The sequence below is a fragment of the Paralichthys olivaceus genome, chromosome 24, assembly GCF_024713975.1.
Source record: "Paralichthys olivaceus isolate ysfri-2021 chromosome 24, ASM2471397v2, whole genome shotgun sequence".
In the NCBI taxonomy this organism is placed as follows: domain Eukaryota; kingdom Metazoa; phylum Chordata; class Actinopteri; order Pleuronectiformes; family Paralichthyidae; genus Paralichthys; species Paralichthys olivaceus.
Window position 1 is genome coordinate 4,954,250 of NC_091116.1, and position 25,477 is coordinate 4,979,726.

Here is a 25,477-nt window from a genome sequence, read left to right on the forward strand (position 1 = left end):
TGTTGTAATGAATTGATTCACTCACACTTCTTTCTACAATCAGAGTGATATTGATACTTTCAGCTTGGAAAAGTGTGTTTGTAGCAGGAAGGTTGGGAGCCGGCGAGACGTGTTGCTTTTCTTTGCCATGCCCAAGGCTGTTCATTATCAACATGAGGGAAGGTAATCATTGAAGTGATCCAGTTTTTAACAGGGCTGATTGTGGCCAAATTGGGGAATGAATAACCTGGTTTCCTCACTTTGTTGCCTCGTTTTCCTTTAGCCCACTTTATGGCCCACTTTTGTTTCTATAAGGACAATTGATTTTGGGGCAACAGTTATTATATAAGAATAATATTTATCATGTTAACTTTTATTACATCACAACATTGTGACTTTGATGACAGTCTCATATACTCATACTGTAAATACTGCTCATGACTGATTCCCAGGGACTGGAAGCCAAAAGTTATGTAGGTGTAGGTGTCACTCCTTATTTTTGCTGACTGGACATTTTCCCCTTTTAAACTGCTCCCAATTCATGACCTCAAACTGTGAAGAGGGGTCACAAGTACAATTTGATTAATTTTAAGCAGCCTCAAGCCAAAAAGGTTGGAAACCACATTCACATCCAAATGAGAAAAAGTATTTTAAAGGATCCTCGAGAGGCCGAACTCCACATTTAACTTCTCAATGACAGAAATCCAGAAAGACTCATTTGGAACAGACAAAGCTGGTGGCAAGTAAGATGTTGCCTCGCATGTCGTGTCATGCATCTTCCAGCTGAGGGTAGCAATTGATGTGTTTCTTTAAAATAGTGACGGTTGACCTCTGCAGCAGCTTCCTGCAGGGACAAGATACATGTTTTAATCAGAATATCATTAATGCACAATAGGCACAAAAGCAAAGGAGCTGTGACAGGTTTTGGATGCAGAAGGTTCTTGTTTTTTTTTTAATGGAACATTCACTGGAACATAAAGGATGCAAGTTAGTTCCAGCTGTAGTGTTGAGAACTGCCACAGGTTTTAGACGGAGAAGGTTCTTGAAACAAACGTGAAACATCTTTGCTTTGTTTGGTATGTCGTCTAAAATATGAAAAAAAGTCGTAGGTTAGTATGTCGTCTTATCTGTGTGATTTTCAAAGTTTCATAGTTTCTCCAGAAACAAGGAGATTCAAGATTTTGGATCCAGAGGAAGTGAAACTTTTCTTCCCTTCATTTTCATAAAAATGGCAGATTTATATAATTTTATGATTTATAGGATTTTTAAATTACAGCTATATTTTCGTTATATAATGACATTATTCTTATAACCCCAAGAGTTTTTTCAATATGACCCAAAATACTCTGGAATACAAATTTTATCAAAAGACCATTTAATGCGCGGAGGGCTGGTGGTATATGATGAATCTTTAATGCCCTCTTGTGGTGCAATTCTGTATTACAGCGAAGTAAGGAAGGGAATGTTGAAGCACGATTTAAACTAAATTTCCTCAGAGTACTCAAGCACACAGGTGAAGGTGTACAAATACCTGTTTCTGTGTACTTTTTCTTCAATTGTTGAAGGTATTTTGTAGTTGTTTCGTTACTTTATCCCCAAAGTGAACTCGTGTCTTATCATTTGTTAAAAAAAAAAGATTTACTGCGAAATGAATTATGTTAAAAATAGGTGGACCTTTTTTTTTTGCAGCGTGTTGGTGCCGCCTCCTTTCTGTGCGTAAAGACGCATTAAGAAGTGGCACAGATAATCCAGACAGGAGGTGCTTTGGCCACAGCTCAGCCTTCATTGATGGTGAGCAGGGAGGCAGAAGTCTCATCTGAGCTGCTTGTATTACTCACTTTTCTATGTTTTTCTAGTTTTTTTAAACTCGTCTGAACTTTTCACTCTTCTCTCACAATTTTCCGTTTGCGTCTCCAGCTGCAAACTTTCAGTGACTTCCTACAAGCTTGTGTTGAGATGGTCTCCATCTTCCGGAGACGGAGGTTATCAATGGGATTTCGGTGTCCCCTGCATCACCTGAGGACAGTTGGACAGTGAGCCGGAGCACGTCTGGAGGCTGAATGGACAACATGTCTCCACAGCAGCAGCAGCAGCAGCAGCAGGACAGCCTCAGGCGAGGGGGTGCAGGGCAGCAGGAAAACAAACGGGTATGTTTTTAAAATCCAGATTCTGGTAACACGTGTCTAATTTAAAATGTTAAGGAGAACCCTGAATAGACTCATTTACGCGCATCAGATTGTCTCCATCCATAGTTATTTCACCATCATGTGCCTGACATGGGGTCACACCCCCCACCCCCCATCACCAATTAGTTTAATAACTAATTAATCATCCGATGTCATTTTCAAAGCAAATAACGTAAATTCATTATAAGATTTTTTCAATCATGAAAAGAACAATTACCTGGTTTGTTGTAGATCTATAGTTATAGTTGACTTGACTGTTGTGTGACTGACATTTGGCAAAATTATTGTGCAGTTTAGGTTCAAAAGGTTCAAAGGTTTTATTTGTCATCTGCAAACAGATACAGCGTAAATGTTGGCAATGAAAATCTTAAATCCCAGGCACCTCAAGCAGCTCAACATGTAATAGTGTCAGAAAAAATTATAAAATGAGAGTAACTAAAAATACAAAAATACCAATACACTAGTGCAAATAAACAAGAAAGTACAAATGTCATTAACTAGTGCAAAAAATAAAATAAACATTAAAAGGTGCCAATAAACATTATAATAAAACATTATAAGGTGCTAAGGTGAAATATAAACATGTGCAGTCATGATTTAGCAGCAGTTATGGGGAGGTATGAACAGATATGAATTATTGCACTCATTTATTTTTATGTAGCTTAGAAATATGATGAATAGGAAGATGTAGCAGAATGAGAATTATTATAGACTAAATAAATATAGTTCTTTGTGTGTATGAATATTATAATGTGTAAATGAATATGTTGCTATAAACAGATGTAGTGACTTTCACAGAGCTCAGGAGTTCAACAGTCTTATAGCCTGTGGGATAAAACTGTCCCTGAGTCTGGTGGTCCTGGTCCGGATGCTGCGGTACCGTCTGCCAGATGGCAGCAGACAGGAGAGTTTGTTGCTGGGGTGATGGGGGTCTTTTAATATCCTGTGAGCCCCCTTCCTACAACGCTGGGTGTAGAGGTCCTCCATGGATGATAGCTCCGTCCTGGTGATGTGCTGAGCAGTTTTCACCACCCTCTGTAGAGTCTTACGGTTGAGGGCGGTGCAACTGCCGTACCAGGCCGTGATGCAGCCGGTCAGGATACTCTCGATGGTGCACCTGTAGAAGTTGCAGAGTATCCTGGAGTCCATGTTGAACCTCCGCAGCCTGCGGAGGAAGAAGAGCCGCTGACGAGCTGTCTTTGTGATAACTCTGGTGTGATGGGTCCATGTCAGGTCCTCAGTGATGTGAACCCCGAGGAACCTGAAGCTGCTGACTCTCTCCACAGGAGTCCCATTGATGGTGATGGGGGCGTGTCCATCTCTCTGCTTCTTCCTGTAATCCATCTGATATTCAACCTAATATCTATATGTGCAGCTTTTGCCTGTTATTGATTGATTGCTTAGTTCATCAGTGAGTCTGTGGCTGCAAGACGTCATGGTGATGTAAGAAAAGAGTCCTGCGGCTCTGTCCTTGATGATTGTTTATGTATGTTCTGAGTGTCCCTGCAGGGTTCTGACAATATGAGCAAACGCAGTGATCACTGGGGATTTGCATATCCATATGAGAGTAAACCAAACAGCCTAGAAACCTTTAAAACAGCCCAGCTTCCTCTTAGCTGCTGTGTTGGGTCGCTAATATCAGAGCTGATCTGGTGTTAGTCAACAGACCAGGAAAGTCATATTTCCACATTAGCTTATTATGTCGCAGTGTATTTTTAGGGCTGAAAGGTAACATTGTAATGTTGTGGCTGGAGTGTGAGGAATGTTTCACCACTGTGTGACACGACTAAATCAACGATAATAGTTGTGAAATGTCAGAAATGTGTGGACGTGCATGTCGGTGGTTCGGTGGAGGGGGTTTGATCTATTCTCACTGTGGACTCTTTTAGGTCTGTTTGCACTGAGCATGTTTTAAACTCCGCAGACAAACTGGTGACTGTGGTCGACCTACTGACGGAGAATGTGACAGAAAAACACACGTTTTCCAAGATATCTCTGCAAAGAGAGGGTCTGCAGGGACGACCTAATGTTTATACTTGTCAGAAAATTATTGTTATATAAGAAGAAGTGTCAATGAATCAGAAAAAGTGTTAAAAGTGCTTTTTTCTGCATCTTTGCATCCTGACGCACAACAAACTGAAAATCTTAAAGCTCAGGTGGAGTAAATAATGGAATAAATGAACTACAGTGTGACCATACCACAGGATGAAATGAATGGTCAGTGATCCATGTGGGGAAATGAGAATCCAGCAAAGAAAAAGAGGATCTCTATTTGTCTCTAATACAAAATAAATATGCAGCAAAGATATTTTACTGGGTATCTGTGTGAGAGCAGTCAGAGAGAGATCGAACACTAATCTTCATGTTCCAACATTCCTGTGTTTAATGTCTCCTCTTTCAACCTGCTGCTGTGCTTGTCGTTTTTTGGTCGAGGCCACAGTCAGTCCCAGTGCTGTGATAAATGGATGGAACATTAAGGTGCCTATATGTAACAAGTGAGAAGAGTAAACATGATGTAAACATGGTGGGATTTGAGCCTTTACAGTTCTACAGAGCAGCGTGGCTGGAATGAAGCATGAATATTGATGATAGGAATCAAAAAAGCAAATTGTAAGTTGTTCCCATCAAGAAAAGATGAGTGTAATGAGTTTAGGTTGCCTTCAGTGTATATGCTCAGATTTTGATGAACTATGTTTTGTCTCTTTTAGCGGATGAAGTCTCAAAGTTACCGGCGTCAGTCAGCTCCGTCTCTGGTCCTCACCAAAGCTCTCACCAGGTCCAAGACCCTCTCCAGGTAACAGCTTTGGTTCAGTTTGTTGATTCAACCACTTTGCTTTTCTACGGGCTGGAGCCACCATGGAACCACGTCATTATGTCACAAACAACAGTCTCCTTATGAAACCACATTTAAATTCAATAGATCCAGATGTTTATTTGGGTCTGCACCAAATTGCACAGTCATGAGTATCAGGTTTCTAAATAAAGCTGGTATTTTTCATCAAGATCCATGAGTCATTCTCTAAGAAATATGTGAAAATGTTAAAAATCGCCCTATGTTGCATAATTGATAATTATCAATAATTATTATTAATCAAAGCTAATTAAAAGTGCAAGGTTCATAAAGCAGGATACAGTGTGTTTATGTAAAGCCGTTGTGTTAATGTTTATGACCAGTACGTGTATTAGTGTCACCACACAACTCGACAGGGTGAGTAGTTCAATTAAAAGATCCGCAGAAAAAGCCAGACCTCATCCTGTTCTCTAACAAAGAGGTCACTGTGGTCAGGCCACACACACACACACCAACACAAACACGTTCACACGCCCCTGGCACAACCCTGACTGAGGTGTTGAATCCACTCGGATAGATAATCCACCTGTAACCAGACTTAACAGAGGATCAGCAGCTATTAATAGTATCTGTCGTAGAACATATGGAGAAGAAATAACCTCGTTAAAAAGCTCCTGCGCAACGTGGAGCCCCCGAGTGAATATCACAAAGAAACAATGAGATTGGTTCAAGGTTTTGAATCCAGGAGAGGAATTCTGTCGAGCACAGATTCTCCTTGCTGCTTATTTCCTTTCTTTTCTCTAGAAATATTCAGACTTTTTTCTCATTAAATTGCGACCCCATTCTCGTAATATTACATTATTTTTGGAATGTCAGATTAGTTTTCCTTCAATATGACCCTAATAATCGTAAAATCAGCCTTGATGCACGTGAGAAGTCAAATGAAAAATAACATCTTTATGCCTTCTCTTTCAACATTTTAATAATTAAACACATTTATATTATCGATTCAGCTTCATGGGTAAAAAATACACCGATCAGCCACAACATTCAAACCCATGTACCTGTTTTAATGTTATGACCAAATGGTGTAAAGATTCAGTCGTAATGTTGCTGTGACTCTAACGTTCTGTAACTGACCTCACGCTGCCCTCTGCTCTCGATCTGACGGCCTCTGGCTCAACACAGTTTACATAACGAAGAGAAAATGAGAGGCTTTGATGTCTCATTCATCTCTATTGAATCCAATGTGGATCATGCAAACTTAATGAACGTGCACAGCGTGTCAACATCAGGCCAGATCTTCAGAGACAGATAAAAGAGGCACATGTCATCCATCTAAGCAGCAGGGGATGACCTATCTCACATCACCACGGAACATGTCTTCAGATAAACTGACACTGTCCGCCTCAAAACAACTTGCACCAATGAGTTAGCTGCTGCCCAGCATTACCACTCAGTCACGCTGTCAGTGTATTACACAAGAAGATGTCAGAGACATGAGCAGCAGTTTAAAGTGTTTAGATATTGAGGCATGTTTGCGTAACGCTGCAGGGCTTTGGAAGTTGGTTAATAGAAGTTAAGTCCACACTGAGAATGTCACTGTTCTGCTTGTTCCCCCTCTGCAGCGAATACTTTCTCCCTAACTCACCATCCTTCCTGGATAAAAAAAAACAAAAACAAGGTGTGGCAGTAAAACTTGGACATTTACAAAGTGGAGCGATCAATTCAGATTTTCTTGCTGTACTTAAAAATTACATGTTGTGATTTTTCTTGCTGATGTGCTCCGTGTGTTGTGTTTCAGAGAGAGCTTCCTGCTTCCACTGTGTCCAGAGACGTGTCAATTGGTCCAGTTCTTCCTCGCAGCCTCTGATAGGTCCTTTCTTCTCCACGCACACGCTCAGTTGAAGACGGGGATGCAGACTCAGGACAGACACCTCTTCCTCTTTAATGACATCCTGGTTATCGCCAAAGCAAAGTAAGCACAGGTTTAGGACATTTCTGGCTGCTTCTCGCTCCCATCACGGTCCAAGGTTAAAATGTGTGTTTATATGTCTCCACACCTTTTTGTCTCTTTACATTCCTAGGTCAGCCAACCACTTCAAGCAAAAGGCCCAGGTGCATGTGTGTGACATGTGGACGGCAGGCTGCATGGACGAGGTGTGCGAGGGCAGCACGAACTCTGAGAGGAGCTTCGTCATTGGCTGGCCCACCTGCAACTGTGTCGCTACGTTTAGGTAACACACTCACACCAGACACACACGCGCACATAGCAAGGAAGCTGGAATGTGTTGATTATATAAAAACATGTTCATGTAAACATACCCAGCCTCTCTGATCAGTGTCATTCTTTGTATACTGTAACGCTGGTGTGTTTGTTTGATAGGACTGTGTTTAGAAGGTCTGAGACATTTTAATGCAACTCCAAGTGACACGTCAAAACCCAATCATCGTGTTTCTGTAAACTTTGATCCCGTTCACGCCGCGGAACGTCAGAGGCTGTAAAATGTGTTTATGTTTCAACAGTAAATATGTTGGTGACGCTGTACACCCGACCGTTAATGCCAAGAACAGAAAACAAACAGGATGAGGTAGACTGGGGCCAGAATCCAACATTTCTACAGGAATGAAATCAAAACTTCTCTTCAGATTTATTTTCTTAAAAATTGCAGAAGGCAGAACTAGCTTTAAGAACCTGTGACATTAAGTTCAAAGGCAGTGCAGTTGAATGTGGATTTGAAGAAGTAAAAGAAGATTACATTTTTTTATATCACATAAAGAGTCTTTATCGTTATCAGATCGGTATCAATATAGAAAAATGGTTTTGGAACATTACCTCCTATGTAAAAGAAAAAAAAAGAAATCATGTCAAAGTTCAGCTGCAGAATCTTAGTGTAACATTACTTCTTTGTTTCACTATTTCTCCACTGCACTTCCACAAGAAAACACAAAGGGATTTTTGCACCAAATCAACTAAATTAGCGAGACGTCCTATTTATTCTAGTTTACTTAGACCAACAAATCCTGTGGACTTTGCCCTCTATTACTTCCATCGCAACTGTTTCAGGCCGAGATTTCACAATTACAGAAATGTGAGCCACCTTTCATGTCAGTGTTTAATAATAATAAATATGATGTGTCATCATGTATCATATGTACACTGCTGTCAAAGCATGTGGAGAATTAATGAAAACCCATCAGAAACCACTAATAACTGAAAAATCAGGACACACACACGCACACACTATAATAATGTGATATGTTTCAACTGTGTCCCTCAGCTCAGCAGAACAGAAGGACAGATGGCTCTCCCTCCTCAAAAGGTAAACTTTACCTTCACACAACATAAAGTGTGTGTTTGTGTGTATCTACGTATGTGTGTTAGATGGATGTCTCACAGTTGACTTTTCCTCTTTGCTTCCTCTGTAGTCGGATAAAAGAAGAGAAAGAGAAGGAGGAGCCTAAAACCATTCCAATGAGAGTGTACGGGAAGGGAATCAACTCCTTCGCTGTTGTAAGTTTACTCCGGTGTCTGTATCTGTCAGTAAATAGTCAGTGTGTGTTTGTTGTGCTACTCTCTCCACCTGATGATGTACGTCAGTAACTGCCGTGTGTGTCTCCTGCTTCCGTCACTAGACCAAGACGCTTCCTGTTAGCAACTCAGACTCAACCAATGAGGTGATCCGACTGGCTCTGCAGCAGTTCAGCATCATCGTGAGTGATAAAGACAAAATGAGAGAGTTTATAGTGGACCCTACTGGTCTGGCTCAAAAATATAGATCTAGGAAAATTTGATCATTATTCCATTTAATTGATAGAAAATGAATCACATAAAAAAAAAAAAAAAATCCCAGCACAAATATTTCAAATTTATTTAAAGTGAAAATGTGTTTATTTTATGTCATTGTAAACTGAAAAAAACTCACACTGGTATTTTATAGACTGAACAATTTTTTGAGTAACGATAAAATTGCTGCAAATAATTACACCAGCTGCACAATTTACATGTGATGCAAACCAGCAGCATGTGAACACTTTTTCTTTCATCCTGCATCTTGTGTCTTGTCTCTGACTCTGCGTCTTCTGCTTAGGGGAATGTGAAAGACTATCAGCTGTGGGTCATCTCTAAGAGGGACAACTCTCCCTATCCTCTAATAGGTGAGCAACACTTAAAAAACACACCCTGTTGTGAATGTATTGTTTCCTGGACGATCGGTGATTCTGTTTTTCCTCATCAGCACAGAGGCAAGATGTGTCTTTTAAACACACTGGTACCATTCACTCTCAGAAACCACAGTTAGCTGGCAACGAGGGCTCACTTGTGTGCCCTGATTAACGGTGCAATGTTTTGGCGCTGTGGTAGTTGTTATATGGCAACTATATCAAGCCTCCAGGGATCGATACAGTTCAATCCTGTGTCCCAGGTCATGAGTTTCCATTCAGCGTTCAGATGAGTCACGTGAGACACACGACATCTCAAGGAGGCAGGGACACTGCGACACCAACTGCGGACAGACAGAGGGCGCTGCAGGTGAGCAAGCAGTGCCAGTTCATCCTGAGGCCCCGACCCACGGAAATGCTGCAGCAAGTATCTGCAGGTGAGACCATCAACTGGGAATTTACTCTGTTACACATAACAGGGCTTTACTCTGTTGAGTGTATATGATGGTTGTTGTAATTTAAAAAGAAATTTGAAAGATGTTTACTCATGCCTTCTGGGAAACTGCGTTGTCTTTCCAGACTTAATTCAGAAGCCGTTTAAAAGGAGGCGGTCCTTCATCACCTGGGCGTTCTGGCGAGGCTCCTCCTCACACCTGAATGAGCTGTCACTTGCAGGAGCGCCCCGTGGCTTCCTGTTCGGACAGCCTCTCAGCTCAGTTTGTATAGAGGACGCTCTGCCAAAGCCGGTCATGGTGAGTGAGTACACTGAGAATTCAGACAAAGTAACAATATGCAACTTTAACTGAGCAACTACATGAAAACCACTTCATCGCTCGGAGCCCAGAATTAACCATCACATGACACTGCAGAGGGCGCTGTTGCTCAGTAAAAGTTACATAATGTTATTTTAATTTGTCTTCCCTTTAATGATGGATAACTTAACACTGAGTTAGAAAATGTTTTAGACAAATACAAGCATCAGCGATGCAGTGGTGGAGATATGGAGGAAGATGACCCCTCACTTTCTCTGTCCTCTCTCATCAGGACATGTTGGTGTTCCTGTACCACGAGGGTTCGTGGACGCGGGGAATCTTCCGGCGGCCGGCGGGGGCTCGGGCCGTCAGGGAGCTGCGGGACTCTCTGGACGCCGGAGAGTTTCAACTTCCTCTGACACGCGACCATGTCTTCATCATAGCCGGAGTCTTTAAGGTCGAGGACTGTTGTTTAGTTTGAAAACTGTGTGTGTGACTTTGTGCATGCATCACCGTTTGCCACCTTATTAACCCACATCTATAAGCACAAAATTAATCTGCTCTATCCTGCTCAGCCTCAGAGTGACATGATATACAGTTAAATTAGCAGGACAAGCTGTCCACAGCAGAGCAGCCTACATGTTGTTAGTGTAATCTGGATTATAATCTCTTATTATCTGGAGGGATAACACAGAGATGTTGTGTACAAGCGCTTAAACTATGTTACGCCTGTACGCAGCAATTATTCACATTTGTCTGATTCCATTTTAATGGCCAAAAATGCAAGTTGACTGAAGATCTCTAATGGAGGAATCCACAATAATTTGCAGGATAGTTTTTATTCTGTATTTCATTTATTTTAATGATGCTCTGCTGCGTGGATGCTTTCAGGATTTCCTGCGCAGCATCCCGGGCAGCATGCTGTGTTCTGAACTACATGAAGAATGGCTGGATGTTCTGGAGGAAGAGGAGGAGGAGGAAGAACAGGTGCAGGACATACAGAGGTAACATCTACACGCTCTGTCCTGTTACTCTACTCGACTCCTCACGTTACTCTAACTACTTAATCCATCATCCTGCAGGATGATTTTTCGCCTGCCCAAAGGAAACGCCCTGCTGCTACGCCACCTGTTGGCCATGCTGCATGGCATCCAGGGGAACGCACACGAGAACCAAATGACAAGTTTCAACTTATCGGTGTGCATTGCTCCCAGCATGCTTTGGCCTCCCGGAGCACCTTGCAGCCCTGAGGTGGAAGGAGAGGGAGCTAAGAAGGTGAGATATTATGGCTGGTGCAGTTTTGAAAGATGATTTTGTTTTAATAGATCTAAATTGTGAAAAACACAAATCTTCTCAAATTATTTATCAGCTCTTAAGCTCATTCATCAAAACAGAAACCTCACCACAGCTTCAGGCTCATGTTTCAGTCGACTAGAATTTGCTGATTGGATATTAAGCTCTAATGTACTGAGTTTACAGATGAGGAGCAAACATTTTTCACAAACTGCAAAAATATTTGAGTCAAGTCAAGTTTTTTAAGGGTGGAATATCACAAATACACTGTGGAATTTGACCCAGACCTCAATAGATTTGGCCACTTCTCCTGATGCCCGGGATTATTATGTTGAAACACGGCAAAATAAATCTGTCTAAGCGTCTCACAGCTCAGCAACAAAGAGGCATTTGTTACTTTGGTTGCCAAAGTTGCCATCCCGAGAAACGAGTTACACAAGATAACCAAAATTGTGAAGCAAAATTGTTTTCCTCCTCCTCCATGTTTGTTCCAGAATGAAGGAAGCATTGTAACAAAGCTGCTCAGAAATGAAGGGCAGGAGATTCCTACCAGCCTTGAAAAAATGCTAAAACAACCTTTTCACATTTTACACAGTTTCACCAGGCTTCTCCTCTTATCCTCTTCTCGTATGCTGCAGGTTTGTGAACTGGTGAAGTTCATGATCGAACACTGTCAGCAGATCCTAGGAGAGGACCCCAGCTCTCTGTTTGGAGGGCTGCCACAAAAGCTCAACACTGACGAGCTGGGATCAGGTACAGAAATGATGGAGATACAGAGATGTAAAGTCACAGTGAAATTAGTCCATACAAATGAGTCCAACATTCTTCTTGCCAGATAAATAAAAAATAAAGATTTTTTTTTTCCGTCTCAATATAAATAAATAATAGAATGAGAATAGTGTCTTTATTATTTCATGGTTTCTTGAAATGTTTAAAATTCCACACAAATCTAAAGAGAGCAGAAAGCTGTTTCCCTCTGTCTCATTCATGTCCTCTTGCTTGATTCTTCCTTCGTTCTCTGGACTATCAGAGTCCTGGAAGTACCCTCTGACTGACTCGTCCTACGACAGTCTCGAGAACGAGTTGGACAACAGCAGCGGAGGGTCGCCTGGTCTCTGCAGCCGACGGCAGCTTCGATCCAAACCTCTTCAAGGCAGCCTGGACTCCATCCTCACGTTTAGCGACTACGACCAAGACACAGACCCAGATACACACCACACACAAACAGACAGTCCACTTGGTCTGAAGCTAAACCCACTGCGGAGATCCAGAGGACGGACACAGGACCCAGACCTGTCCAGCCCCAGCCAGGACTCACCGACCCTGGACACCTCCTCCACCCTGGACTCCCTGTCCCTGGATGGACGGCACAGACAGAGGCGGCGCTCTGAACCGGCAATCGCATACATGACCAAGTTCAGACCGTGTCTCACAGGGAGTACAGACGGTCTCACTGGTGAGGATGAGGAAGATGAAGAAAAGCCTTTACAGAAGCCAAGCATTCACACACTCACTCACACACACTCTGGAGGTCAGAGCAGGAGAGCTGGAGGCGAGCTAAACCTTCATGGTGGAGCTCTGGGAGCCAGCTCCTCCAGCCTCTCCTCTACCGCCACCTCCCCTGCACCCACACGCTCCTCCCTGGATTCCCTTGACTCCCTAAGCAGTGACCACATCTGCACAGCCATACGGGGGCTTCACCTGTCCAAAACACGCCTGCCCTCCATTGATACCTCTGCATCAATTTCCACCGCTGTGACGTCTACAACTAGCATCGGCTCCGTTCTGACCTCAAATGGATCTCCAGAGCTGGAAACAATTCCCAAAGGCTCCCCACCCAGAGAACCACTCAACTGGGGGACTTTAAGAGGTTGCAGGGGCCTCCATCCAAATTCCTGGCTGAGGAAAGATCGGAGAATGTCACTGACCCAACAAGACAACTTAGAGAAAGACGACGAGGACAAGACTGGGGTAAGTTAAATCTTATTATGACTTGAGTCGTGATAGCTCCAGCTCAATTTAAAGGCCATGAGATGCAGCTTAGATTATTTTATACCACATAATGTCCTATATTTATTGTATGTGCTTATACAAACAGGAAGGATCCATCGATATGTCGCTCACACTTGGCAAACTCGTCCCAGAAAAAGGAAAAGCATGTGAGAAGGCAGGAGGAAAAGTCGTCTCCAGCAGTCAACAGAAGCCAAAAGTGTCCTGCAAAGATACCAGAGGAGGGGGCCATGTTAAACAGGACACATCCAGCCCCCCAAGTCACCACCGCTCAACAGGGAGCCTCTACTTCCCTAAATCTCCCTTATGCCATAGCTCAGACTCCAGGCAGCTCAGCACCAGCCATGCCTCTACAGCAGGTGACATCTCCATCCAGAGGTGTGCAGCTGAACATGACGTGAGCGAGCTGAAGCAGCCGTCACCATCTTTATTTTACAAGCACGGCCCTGCATCTCTGTCCCTGTTTAAGCGACACAAGACTCACTCTGTAAAGGGTGAGTGTAACACCAGGCTCCATCACCGCCGGGGGTCAGAGCCTGGACGGCAGGTGGTGGAGCAAGCCTCCACCCTCGGCCGGGCGAGGCTGCCCAGCGACCCAGGACTGAAGGTGTCTGAGGTGGATTCGCAGGGTGAGACGTCTGAGGCCCGTTTCTGTCTCTCGCCCTGTGCCACCAAAACGGTGAGGGAGTACTTCTCCTCGCACCGGCGCAGCAACCCCCAGAGCAGCCAGCAGGTGGCGCTCGCACTGGTCGAGAGTCGCAGGGAGTGGCTGAAGAGATGCAACGACCCCACAGCAGAGCCAGATTTCGACCAGCTACTCTTTGCCGAAGAATCCTACGTCTGATTTAATCCTAGACCGTATTTAAAGATGGACGACAATACTGCTCCATTAAAGTGAAGCCGAAGCGTCTTGATTGGCTGACTGCAGTATATGTCATAATCCCCGCATCCTTCATGTTAGAAAAAGTAGTTCTTATCATATTGGCGTTTTGCTCTTTTTTATGTTAAGTTTGGTTCTGATTAATTATTCAATGGTGTAAAATCGGGGTGAAACGTCCTGATTGACAGCTGAGACTGACTCACGATTGGTCATGTGCATGTATTGATGGGACCTCGCTACCACGACTCCACCCCCCCATACAGGATAGCAGGGTTCGTATCCAGACTATATAGGCTTCACTTCTGGATAGTGGAGGAAAGTTGAGACATGTCGTCCATCTTTATAAACAGTCTGTGGATTAAACCTGGAGTGAAATTGGATCAAGTAAAAATACAACATAAGATGCTTTACTGCAGTATAATGATGACGTCTTTGCTATTTTCAAATACAGAATCATACAGCTGCTTTTAAAACACTCATACTCAACCCTTTCTAGTTTCAGTACAATCCAGAGTTAATAAGCTTTTCAGTTAACTATGGTTCAACTCGCAAGCTTAAAGACAACAACTTCATTAGAGGCTAAAACACAGGTTTTTAAGGCCCTTAGGCTTGAACAACATAATGAGGTGGTTGCCCATACTTTAAATTTGAATATGTCAATATGTTTTACCTAAGTCTATAACAGTAACTCTCTCCCTGTTTGCTGAGGAAAAACAAAAAGGTACATCTATAACTTTATTTTATCTTAAAAAGTAAAGGATTTTGCTCAGTGCAGACTTTAGGCTTTCAAACGCTGACAATGGAATTAAATGTTGTAGCACAACAGTTGCATGTGTACTATACAGTATTAGGGCCACTAAAAGGGAAAAGTAATGGGAATAATAATGAGAATTCAATGGAAATATTATATAAATTAAGTTAAGATATTAAAGTGACTGTTTTCTCATCATATTAGGATCATATTCTTTATTTTTGTAATATGACCTTAGTCTCAAAATCTCTGAATATTTCCTTCGATATGGCCCTAATCCTCTGTTGTACATTTGAACATAACTGAAGTTATGGTATATAATTATACATCTTTTAATATCACTTGTAGAATAAATGTAGCCTGGGTAAGGCGGATGTGCACAGAACTTTTTCAGAGTATATTTATTCATTTCATAATAAAAGAACAACTAGGATAACAGCTTCAAGGATCTATACATGTATGTTTCACTTTCACACAAGTGGAGTTTTAGGTTAAGTTTGAGAGATTATTCACCATTTAAACTTTTTATAAGAATTCTTAGAAATCTACTTTATTACTATTCGTGTTGCTATTTGCCAAATGTTGCATCATCAGCAGTAAGCGGACTCGTCTAGAAGCCGCCGAAGTTTGCTATATGTGCTTGCTCATCAGGTGTGAGGTTTTTAAACTCTGAGTCTTTTCTACTCAAACGTTTCAGATGCTTCTCATTATTATCACTAATACATACAGGCTTGTTGCAGATATTTTTTGTATCTTTTTCTGTCTGTTGCCAACAATGTTGTTTTCACATTTTCAAGTTGTTTTATCAAAGCTATATATTTTAAGCAGCTTAAATGTTCATTTCAATATGCCTAAAGGTCTTTGCTTTATGTTGTTGAAGCCTCTGTACAGTAATTGTTTTCCTATGTTTGTACTCAGACTTGCGTACGTTTAAATGCCTATAAACTCTGCTTTTGCAAATAAAGTTTGCTTGTTTCTGAGCAGGATTGATTAATCTCTGGTGTTTATCAGGACTGGTAGACTGATACAATAATGTTTTTTCACATTCTTTAACATTGAAAGAATTCAGAGAATAATTCATGGATCTTGATAAAAAAAAAAAATTGAAAAAATGAAATTAAGTGTGGGGACTGTAGGGCCTTGGCATGTGCCATTCTAGTTCTTCTAACTGGAAGCAGAAAACAGACAATTTAAAAAGACAATGAGATGATTTACTAAGATAATTTTCTCTTCAAACTCCATATTTGACATATACAAAGTGACAGCTCAACATGCCTTCAGAAAGGTGATTTTTTATTACATGATTTTTCACCCTATGCACAAATGTGTTTGTGTTCTAGTTATGTACAATCACATGATGAAGTTATACGGTTACATGACAGATTCAATCAAACCAACAATGGCAGGAGTATATCTATATATATATATATATAATAAAATATGTTTTTGTGGAGAGGGGTGGGGCAAGTGGGTGTCAGTATCAGCACAATCTGTAAGGCATCGAGAACTGTTATTGGCTCACACGCACACGTGCCACTCAGCTTGTTCAGTGGATACGACTGGATTCACACCTGAACTTCAAACGTTTGGATGTTGCGTCGAGAGAAGAAACTGCGACTGGACGTGTAAACTTAGTGGCGTTAATGAGAAAAAGACACTTTCCTAGATAACAGAGAAGAACAGCGGTGGACGACAGCGAGAGTCCAGCATCAAACACTGCCCTCCACTACATCCATAGCGACAAGATGATTCATAGGTAGAGTTTACAATTTGGTGATATGATTGGTTTATCTAAGTTTAGAACTTAAACCTTAAATATTGTTGTTATTCACCACAATACAGCAGCAATGTTCTAACCACGGACTGTATATAAAGATGGACAACATGACTGCTCCCCTAAAGTGATAAATCCATCCTCTGAGCGTTACTGCACAGACTCTGTCCCCAAATGTAAAAAAGGCAGCGCTCGTATTCAAGATTTTCTGGCTTCATTTCTGGATAGTGGAAAGAAGTGGAGAAGCATCATCCATCTTTATAAACAGTTTATGTCCGAGCAGACACTGTGCAGAAAGGGGGCACTTTTACGTTCTATAAAAATAATTTTGTTGAGTCCTGTACTCATACTTGGTTATTAAAAGTTGTCTGTAGATTTCCTGTGAGTTGGGAGGTTTAAAAATGAATGCAGTGCCATGGCATTCGTCCAAGTACAGCAGTAGCAGTACTGGCAGATTTTCACGTACCATCATCTATGCGTGCATGTTGTTCACTCAGTTGTGACCGGACACAACCACACTGTCTACACCCATGATCCACAGCAGCGGCTCCACGGTTAACCAGATCCATCTTTGCTTTGTCGGATGTCGGCTACGCTCTCTGGAACCCTGGCCACCATTCCCTCCAGAGACTTCGTCAGGCAGATCTGACAGCCCAGACGAGATCTGATGAGGAAATGGGGAGTTACTCTACATCCAAGTGTTGAAACTAGATGCCAGTCACTTTTCCTGTTTCGTCTAAAATTAATATGCTAGTTTGGAAATGATAAGATTGGTTTTGTCTGCAGCATTTTGACTCTTATGTATTAACACCCGTCCTTAGTGATGTGGTCACAGAAGGACCACCTGTTCAGCTGACAACCTTTGACTCGCTTCAGTTTAATAATAAATCAAATGAAGTGCTACGCTTCTCAGTGACCTAACATTGACACAAATTACATACTTGATTATATGCATATGCAGCGGGGCAGTGATATCCGATCATAAAGTGAGCACATTCAGGATATATTTTAAAAGCACAAACAGAGGAGAAGTTTAGTGACAACTGCTTTCTGAGTTGTCTGTCAGTGCTTATAGTATTTTTAATACTGAAATACAGTTATTAAATGCAGCTGAGCAACGTTTTTTAATTTAAAGAACATGTTTATAGTTTTTAGCAGGTCTGAAAACATCTGAGTTAAAACCTTAGGTGAGCCCTTATCCCACAAATCCTGCTGTTCCTCCAGTCCTCAGATTGTGCAGGCCCCGGAAACACTTTGTTGCAGTTGTATGCAAACAATACTGATGAAGCCCTAAGTTAAAGGGATGAACAAGCATTGACTCTCAATAAAAAATCCCAATTGTGTAAAAACACCAATTCGTATGTGTGCGCCTGTGTCTATGTGTGTGTGTTTCCTTACGTGTCAGACAGGCCATATGCTAAGTCCAGCATGTCTAGCTCCTCATCTGTGACCGGCCCCAGATTCTTGTAAACATCCTCGTCAAAGATTAGATGGCACGTGGAGCACGCCAGCGTCCCCTCACACGCTCCTACAGCACACAAATACACATTTTTAACACTAGATGATGGATGAGATCAAGCTCATCTACACACATCTTGTCCTGCGAAAGAGAAGCTTTGACCTCACAAATGCAATGTTTAAATGTGCATATACACATGTATGTGAGTGTGCCTACATACCAAAGCCATCAAAATCAAGGTCTTCATTAATAACGACATCAAGCAGTGAGTCTCCAGGGGAACCCTTCACTGTGACCTTCTCCCCGTCTCTGTTGATGAAGTGAACTGTCACCTTGTTGTCTGACCTGAGCAACATGCATGAGAGAAAACATAACAGGTTATTCATTTACTTTTTTTTTTTTTAAAGAAATATGATTCACATTTTAAAACAATAATATGTTATGAGATATTTGTAGTAAATTTTCACACAGCACTGTTTCGCAACAATCCACTGCCCTCTAGTGGTCAGAGCTGATCATTACACTTCAAAATTTCTGGGGGAAGACTTATCTTATTATTTATTAACATAAATATAGTGACTCACAGATTCCACCAGATTTGTATAAAGCTGCATTTTTAGACAGTGGGTAATTTCTGCAGTGTAAATGAATTGAATGCAGCACAATACTATGAATAAAATCTCAAGTCATCCAGCTCTCATAAAATAAAACACCCCAAAACACTGAAAATCTGCCCGATTTTTGTCATTACTGAAAAAATTTATAAAATTATAATCTAAAGCCACTTGACTTCTTTAATTCCATGACTTTCCATAAACTAATTACAAAATTAATTTCAGTTCATACTGTTCCTGTTGTGTCCCCTGAAATTCCCCGGCCATAAACAGTGAACTCAGTGACCTTCTGGAAAACTCAAAGATCAGTGGAAACCATACATAATCTGCTTTAAAAGAAAAACACCAAAAAAATGCAATGTCTAAGGCTATTACTGCCTTAAACTGCATCGGACGCCAAGTGGATTTCTGAAAATGATTGCTATTAAAGGGTCAGGGTCAGTGTCGCTCATCTGACGTGAGCACATGGGGACGGTGTCAGCCGGTTTAGGGGCGGCATGCCAAACCAAACCTTCAACCTGAGCAGCAAGTCAAGAGGCATTGCTCAATTTGACAGGCTGTTTGGCCCTGGGAAACCCCGGCCTTGGTCCAAAGCCTTGTACCTGCACACATGGATGGATCACTTCAGCCTGACGGATACAGCTGCAGCAACTTATTCTGATGTTTGTGATAATGTGGCAAAAACACAAACCAAGCTGTCCCGATCACCGCCCCAAAGACAGACCTGACTGAAGTGTGTCATCTCACCAATATTCTTTTATCTTATTCTATTTTCATTTCCTTTACCTCTTGATCTCTTTGCCTCTTTTATTCTACTCCTTTTAATTTAGCTACCTCTACCTCTGTGTATTAAAAGTACTTTATAAATAAAACTGCCTTGCTTTATGACCACTGGCCAAACAATGTATTTGCATTAGAGAATCAACTGTCAGAAAGTACAAGCAGTTGATATTTAAATAAAGTAAATTCTGGTGCTTCCATTACATCTGTTCTGTGTACTTTATATAAAGTTAAGCAAATAAAATGATAATGTTTGGTGGAATCGGTTTACCCGATCTACTTGATCTTCAGCCTGATGTGTACTCATAGCAAGGGTCAGGTAGAATTGCCTGTTTTCTGAATGGAGTTCCACACACTTTTCCATAATGGTCAAAACTTTCTACGTTCTTTCCCGTTAATAAACATTTTTGGTCGTTTTGCTCTTGTTGAGGCTTAAGAACAGATGATGTGACACCTTGTAAAGTCCTATGAGACTAATTGTGATTTATGAATATGGGCTATACTAATAAAATGAGGTGGTTGAGTTCCTCCGCGGTGAAAGCGACTAACCTGAGCGGCCGCGTGCCGCTGGTGAACCCCCTCAGCCCCGTCAGCCAGGAGCCCGAAGCCACCGCCGCCGTCGTCCGCGAGTAATCCCGTAACCGGACCGGAGCCAGCAGCCTCCTCAGTCCTGTCACCAAAGCCATTTCTCGGACACACGGGAGGATGGAGCAACGCGACACGCGGGCGGGTTCAGTTGACAGCGAGGAAGCGGCACTTTTCTCGAGCTTTTCAGCGGAGAGACTCCCCGGAGCTGGCTTCAACGACCGAGTTAGCTTAGCTTTGGCTAGGCTAGATGTTTTAGCTGCAGGACGTCACTGTGTCACCGACATTACGTAACGTGTCACCGGCGGCAGCTGCTCGTTGTTTGTCCCGCAGGCGATTCGCTCATTGTGCTGCGGTCGTGAAACTAAAGCTGCAGCTTCACTGCTAAAAATTAATGAGATCAAATTTGAAGGCAAACGTCCCCGAGGAGTTTCCTGACAACAAGAGGAAGTGCTTTCACCGTTAGCGTAACAGCACGACTTTCTGTCAGGGCTCAAAAAATAAAAGCTTTACCCAACAAAGTACTGCAATTTAACGCAGGTAAATCACTCAGAAGTTAAACCGTGTTAATCGTAAGTTTATATTAATCCTATTTCCTATATAGGGACACATTTATCGCTATTCAAATCAGCAGTTTTTTTTAATTTAGACTTTTATTTTCAAGTTGTTCCCCCCAGCTTCCTGCTGTCGCTAACTGAGGCACGTGTTTACGTAACTTTGCCAAAGAGTTTGTGTTTTTTTTATTTTTTTTTGTTATCAGAGAAGTTTTTCTGATGTTTTTTCGTTTTTGGCAGATCATACATTTTTTGGACCTTTACTCTCTTCTCTCCTGCCAAGATTATCACAAAGAAAATAAAGACTTTAGACTTTAAAATAAAGTTTCAAAACAGGCAGCCCCTCGACACATGATGAGTTAATCAAGGTAGAAACAGCTTTTATCAACAGTGAGGATTTCACACAGGCTATTGACATTCTATATTATCTATATTTCCTTTATGGAGCTGATTTCATTTTGATACATCCATCAGCACTGAGACTGGGTTATTTTTATTTTCAAATTACTGATCAGTGAATTCTGCCACTGCTTATATATTCCCAACAACATCAAAACCCATCATTCACTGTCACATATACACACATGTTGTAATCTCCCCTGTTCACAAGTATTGATTGAGCTGCCTTCGATTAAACCAAGTGCCGTTCACCATCGATATACTTGCAAGACCCAGAAAACAGGATGTGTACACCATAGCTTGACGTCACAGGACAACTACTGACAGCCTGCTCTTTATTAGCTGTTATATCAGCGTTGTGTTCAAGACTTTATCAGGCAACACTGATAAGTGCATCAAATATGAGTGATCATCTGTGGGAGATAAAGATTAATGAATGATCACATTCAAAGTGAAGGGTTGACATATTAATGAGAAACCTTTTCTGTCTGACTTGCTCAGTGTGTCACACCTGTCTCAGGTAAGCAACACACAATTCACTTAACCTACGGAGCTGAAAGAGAACACTACAAACTTAATGTGATAGGTTGCATTTGTCCAGTGTTGCTCTGTGTCTTCTGTTGACAGGATGTTCAGGTTCGTGCTGCTACTCCTGACAGTGTCAGGTAAGATGACTAAGTCTCTCAGTGTTCATTTGATACACTAAGTGTAGAGGTAAAACGTCTTGATAGTTCCTATCTTATTTTGTTACTGGATTTATTGGATGCTTTAATTTGCTCACTGAAATATGAGAATTGTTACCAACTGAAACAAATTACTAAAATGATAACCCATGAAAGAATTAAGTAGGTTATAACAAGTTATTAACACAATTGCTGACTTAAATTTGAAAAATCCTAATGTATTACCAATCGGAATAAAATGTTTTAGTCTTTCCAAAAATGTTCTTTTTTTGATATAGATTAAGTCATTCTCTTGTTTGTTTGATCCTGAACACTCTTCACATTGATATTTTCATTACAGATCTTGATTCTTCAATTTGTCCTGTGGAAATTACAATAGCAAGATAATCTTTTCCCATTTCTACAAAGAAGTAATTGTTTGATATTTCCACATCATAATTAATTGTGGCTTTATGGGTTGTTTCCAAAGCAGAAACATTATGGCAAACAATAGTTTTATCATAACAGCTGACCTCCAGTGTCTGTGCAGAAATTAAACTTTGACCATCAGTGATTTATTACATAGTAAAAGAAAAGCTATATAAATTCATCTGGAACAAAAGTTAATAATTGATATGTAAGGCTAGACCGTTATTTGTCATCTTCAAAGGGTTTTTGTTAAATCTGCAAGGAGGTCTTAGATTCCTTCAACCAATATCACAGGTCTTCCTTTCTGCCTGTACGTCAACATCTCTAACAGTGAATTAGCAGGACGAGTTGTTTGCATGATCCTCAGTGTGAATGGGTTTTTAACGATGAACCTAACCTTTCGCAGGCCTCCAAGCCATCCCAATTGCAGTCCTTCGAGGTCTGCAGAAGACATCTTCAACCTACCAGCTCCCCGATGGCTTTCAAAAGGGCATCGAACATGCTGACATCCATCGACCCATTCCAGACAGCTTCAGACAAGGTACAGAGCTCTCCGGAAGGCTCCTTGTTGACCTCAACACTGGCCTGGTGCAAGACAACATCGGTGAGTTTAATTATGGAAACACTGATTAGCCCCAAATCTAAAAAAAACAAACAATGGGTGCAATTAGGTCATTTCTGCATTTTGTCCTCTAGCTGTCATCAGCCCCTTTCTTGGGAATGGGTTTGGAGAGATGGAGAGAAGACACTGGCCGACAGATGAGAGTGAGGAAGCTTTGAAGTTACATTTATTTATAAGATTTTATTTCTAGGAAGATAAATGTAATTTATTCTCCAAAATCTTCAGCTTTTACAAATGAACAATATCAATAAACTGTACTTAAAAATTAATTTAGAGGCCCTCTGTCTTCCAGTCCCTGTTGATGTTCCAGCACAGAAGAATGGTGATGGTTGGGTGCGGGTGGAGGTACCCACTGAAAATCATCTCCCAGATGGTTTCAGACAGGGAACTGAGCCAGAGATGTTGATCCAAGATGGTTTCAGACAGGGAACCAAACATGCTCATAAGATCCCAGCAGGCTTTAGGCAAGGAACTGAACCCTTCAAGTCTATCCCAGATGGTTTCAGACAGGGAACCGAACCCTTCAAGTCTATCCCAGATGGTTTCAGACAGGGAACCGAACCCTTCAAGTCTATCCCAGATGGTTTCAGACAGGGAACCGAACCCTTCAAGTCTATCCCAGATGGTTTCAGACAGGGAACCGAACCCTTCAAGTCTATCCCAGATGGTTTCAGACAGGGAACCGAACCCTTCAAGTCTATCCCAGATGGTTTCAGACAGGGAACCGAACCCTTCAAGTCTATCCCAGATGGTTTCAGACAGGGAACCGAACCCTTCAAGTCTATCCCAGATGGTTTCAGACAGGGAACTGAACCCTTCAAGTCTATCCCAGATGGTTTCAGACAGGGAACCGAACCCTTCAAGTCTATCCCAGATGGTTTCAGACAGGGAACTGAACCCTTCAAGTCTATCCCAGATGGTTTCAGACAGGGAACTGAACCCTTCAAGTCTATCCCAGATGGTTCCAGACAGGGAACAGAACCCTCTGCCTCTAGAATCCAAACACATACAGTATCTTGTAAGGGGGAGGTCATCAATGGAAACTGCTATGAGTTCAACCCCACACAAATGGCCTTCCAGGATGCACAGGTTAGACAATCTACAGCAAGACTACTTTGTGACTCTTCAAATTGAATCTCACAATTTTTTTCTGTGTCCTTTTATTCCAGGTCATCTGCAGAGCTCTTGCCCCAAATGCTGAGCTTGCATCTGTAACCAGCAGCGATTTGCATTCTCGCCTAGTTTCCCTGGTGACCAAGGGTGGTGAGAAAAACCCAGTGTTGACCTGGCTGGGAGGCACCATCAAGGCAAGATCATTTTCACTGACAGTTACAGTAATTACACATATTCTGAAGTGTTAAATATTAATAGCATGATATTTTAGTTAACTTTCCGTATATCACCATTTTTATACAATGGCTCTCTGAGTATGACACCAGCAGTCTGGTCCTGTGGCACTGAATGGAGGCCAAGGAGAGTGTCATCAGATATGTTATCAACAAGACAGATAGTGTTATTCTTACCTTGGTAAAACATTGACCTGTGAACTTTTATTTAGAAACCATCCATATGTTTATGTCCTGTTGCTAAGTGAGACCAGAATGCAAAAAAAGTGAAATGGGAAAAAGGTCTATTATTTGGAGTCAAATAGATTTTTGTAAATTTGACAAATTATAAGGGACTGAATTTTATGCCTTTTTATTTCTAATCTATAAAATGATGAAGGGATATATATATTTTTTTCATGCACTATATTATTTACTATCAGTTACAAGTTACAAGAGACACTGATTTCAATCTTGACTACCAAAATTATTAAAATACAACTAATTTACAATATTAACTGCCTACATTGAGTACTTTTACTTTTGATAATTTGAACACAAAGCTTTTTGAAGGTAAGGGCAATAATGTTGGAAATATCAAAGAGTATAGTGAGGCTTTGCTACTTTTACTGATGTGAAGGATCGGAGTGCTTCCTGTAAATTGTGTGAAACAAGCTTATATGTCTACATATTTTTGACATACCATATGCGTGTTGCCCACCTCAGAACCAGAAGGCATCATGGGTGGACGGCTCAGAATGGAGTTACAGTGACTGGAAGCCGGGCCACCCCAACATTCGCAGTGACAAACCTGTTTGTTTGGAGATGTTCCAGATAGGTGGGACCACACTCTAACTCACACACAACACAAACACACACGGCCAATGTGCAAAGGCAGCATTTCTCTGTATCGGACAAAGAGGCCACTGAAGTGCAACTATAAGTTGAGGTCTTAGTAATAAAAAGGAGCCTTGTTCAATTCAATACAATCAGGGGTTGTGTTAATGTGGTTGTTACAAGTTCTGGTATGTGCTTGTGTTATAAAACCACTCTTTTAGCTGACTATTAATTAAAGGGTTAAGCTCAGATAACTGCAGGGATAAAAGTATTACATGCATTATGAAAGACTGTAAACTGAGTTTATTAGGGTCCTGACCATTTTCTTCGCTTTAAATACCAATTTCTTAAAAACTTGATCTAAGGAATATCCTTAAGAACATGTGTTTTGTCTGGCAAGCCAACCATTCAATCTGTCCCTACCCTGTTCTGCAGATGAGAGCTGGTGGACGGCTGCTGACTGTGACCTGAGGAGAGCATCCATCTGCTCGTACCCAATCATTCTGTGAAGACCACAAAGAAACAAATACAAGAGAGTTAACATCTTGATCTCTCTTGCAGACAACATAGTCTCTTGTTTGTCTCCTTGAATAAAACTTTAAGATTTTATCTGCGTGCGTTTGTTTCCTCACCT

At 41.5% G+C, this 25,477-nt stretch overlaps 3 protein-coding genes across 4 annotated transcripts; 2 read left to right on the plus strand and 1 right to left on the minus strand.

Moving 5' to 3' along the window:
• Positions 1-1,902: 1,902 nt before the first annotated feature.
• LOC109646515 (rho GTPase-activating protein 20-like) lies at positions 1,903-14,293 on the plus strand. Its single transcript, XM_069521394.1, has 16 exons — positions 1,903-2,126; positions 4,874-4,959; positions 6,761-6,934; positions 7,044-7,193; positions 8,238-8,279; positions 8,386-8,470; positions 8,593-8,670; positions 9,048-9,114; positions 9,381-9,554; positions 9,697-9,869; positions 10,162-10,326; positions 10,761-10,873; positions 10,952-11,144; positions 11,801-11,915; positions 12,193-13,133; positions 13,261-14,293. Exons 1-16 carry the CDS (start codon positions 2,040-2,042, stop codon positions 14,014-14,016), a joined length of 3,399 nt encoding a protein of 1,132 aa, XP_069377495.1. The 5' UTR covers positions 1,903-2,039; the 3' UTR covers positions 14,017-14,293.
• A 1,786-nt stretch (positions 14,294-16,079) lies between these two features.
• LOC109639759 (adrenodoxin) lies at positions 16,080-20,534 on the minus strand. Its single transcript, XM_020103403.2, has 4 exons — positions 19,980-20,534; positions 18,257-18,381; positions 17,976-18,105; positions 16,080-17,241 (listed from the first exon to the last, which is right to left on the minus strand). Exons 1-4 carry the CDS (start codon positions 20,114-20,116, stop codon positions 17,133-17,135), a joined length of 501 nt encoding a protein of 166 aa, XP_019958962.1. The 5' UTR covers positions 20,117-20,534; the 3' UTR covers positions 16,080-17,132.
• LOC109639758 (uncharacterized) lies at positions 20,423-25,452 on the plus strand. 2 transcript variants are annotated; one of them, XM_069521399.1, is made up of 8 exons: positions 20,423-20,555; positions 21,596-21,633; positions 22,466-22,663; positions 22,756-22,824; positions 22,974-23,770; positions 23,851-23,988; positions 24,733-24,844; positions 25,279-25,452. In XM_069521399.1, exons 2-8 carry the CDS (start codon positions 21,597-21,599, stop codon positions 25,350-25,352), a joined length of 1,425 nt encoding a protein of 474 aa, XP_069377500.1. In that variant the 5' UTR covers positions 20,423-20,555; position 21,596; the 3' UTR covers positions 25,353-25,452. The 2 variants fall into 2 exon arrangements, with proteins under 2 accessions (XP_069377500.1, XP_069377499.1); XM_069521398.1 differs by lacking the exon at positions 20,423-20,555 and adding an exon at positions 21,289-21,488.
• Positions 25,453-25,477: the final 25 nt, after the last annotated feature.

Coding starts and splice junctions, on each gene's coding strand:
- LOC109646515 (XM_069521394.1), top strand. CDS start 2,040: ATGGACAACATGTCTCCACAGCAGCAGCAGCAGCAGCAGCAGGACAGC. Junction 9,870..10,161: donor CTCTGCCAAAGCCGGTCATG/GTGAGTGAGTAC, acceptor CTCTCTCATCAG/GACATGTTGGTGTTCCTGTA. Junction 10,327..10,760: donor TCATAGCCGGAGTCTTTAAG/GTCGAGGACTGT, acceptor GGATGCTTTCAG/GATTTCCTGCGCAGCATCCC.
- LOC109639758 (XM_069521398.1), top strand. CDS start 21,439: ATGAGAAACCTTTTCTGTCTGACTTGCTCAGTGTGTCACACCTGTCTC. Junction 21,489..21,595: donor GTGTGTCACACCTGTCTCAG/GTAAGCAACACA, acceptor TTCTGTTGACAG/GATGTTCAGGTTCGTGCTGC. Junction 22,825..22,973: donor ACACTGGCCGACAGATGAGA/GTGAGGAAGCTT, acceptor TCTGTCTTCCAG/TCCCTGTTGATGTTCCAGCA.
- LOC109639759 (XM_020103403.2), bottom strand. CDS start 20,116: ATGGCTTTGGTGACAGGACTGAGGAGGCTGCTGGCTCCGGTCCGGTTA. Junction 18,382..19,979: donor AGCGGCACGCGGCCGCTCAG/GTTAGTCGCTTT, acceptor CATGTTGCTCAG/GTCAGACAACAAGGTGACAG. Junction 18,106..18,256: donor CCTTGATTTTGATGGCTTTG/GTATGTAGGCAC, acceptor TGTGTGCTGTAG/GAGCGTGTGAGGGGACGCTG.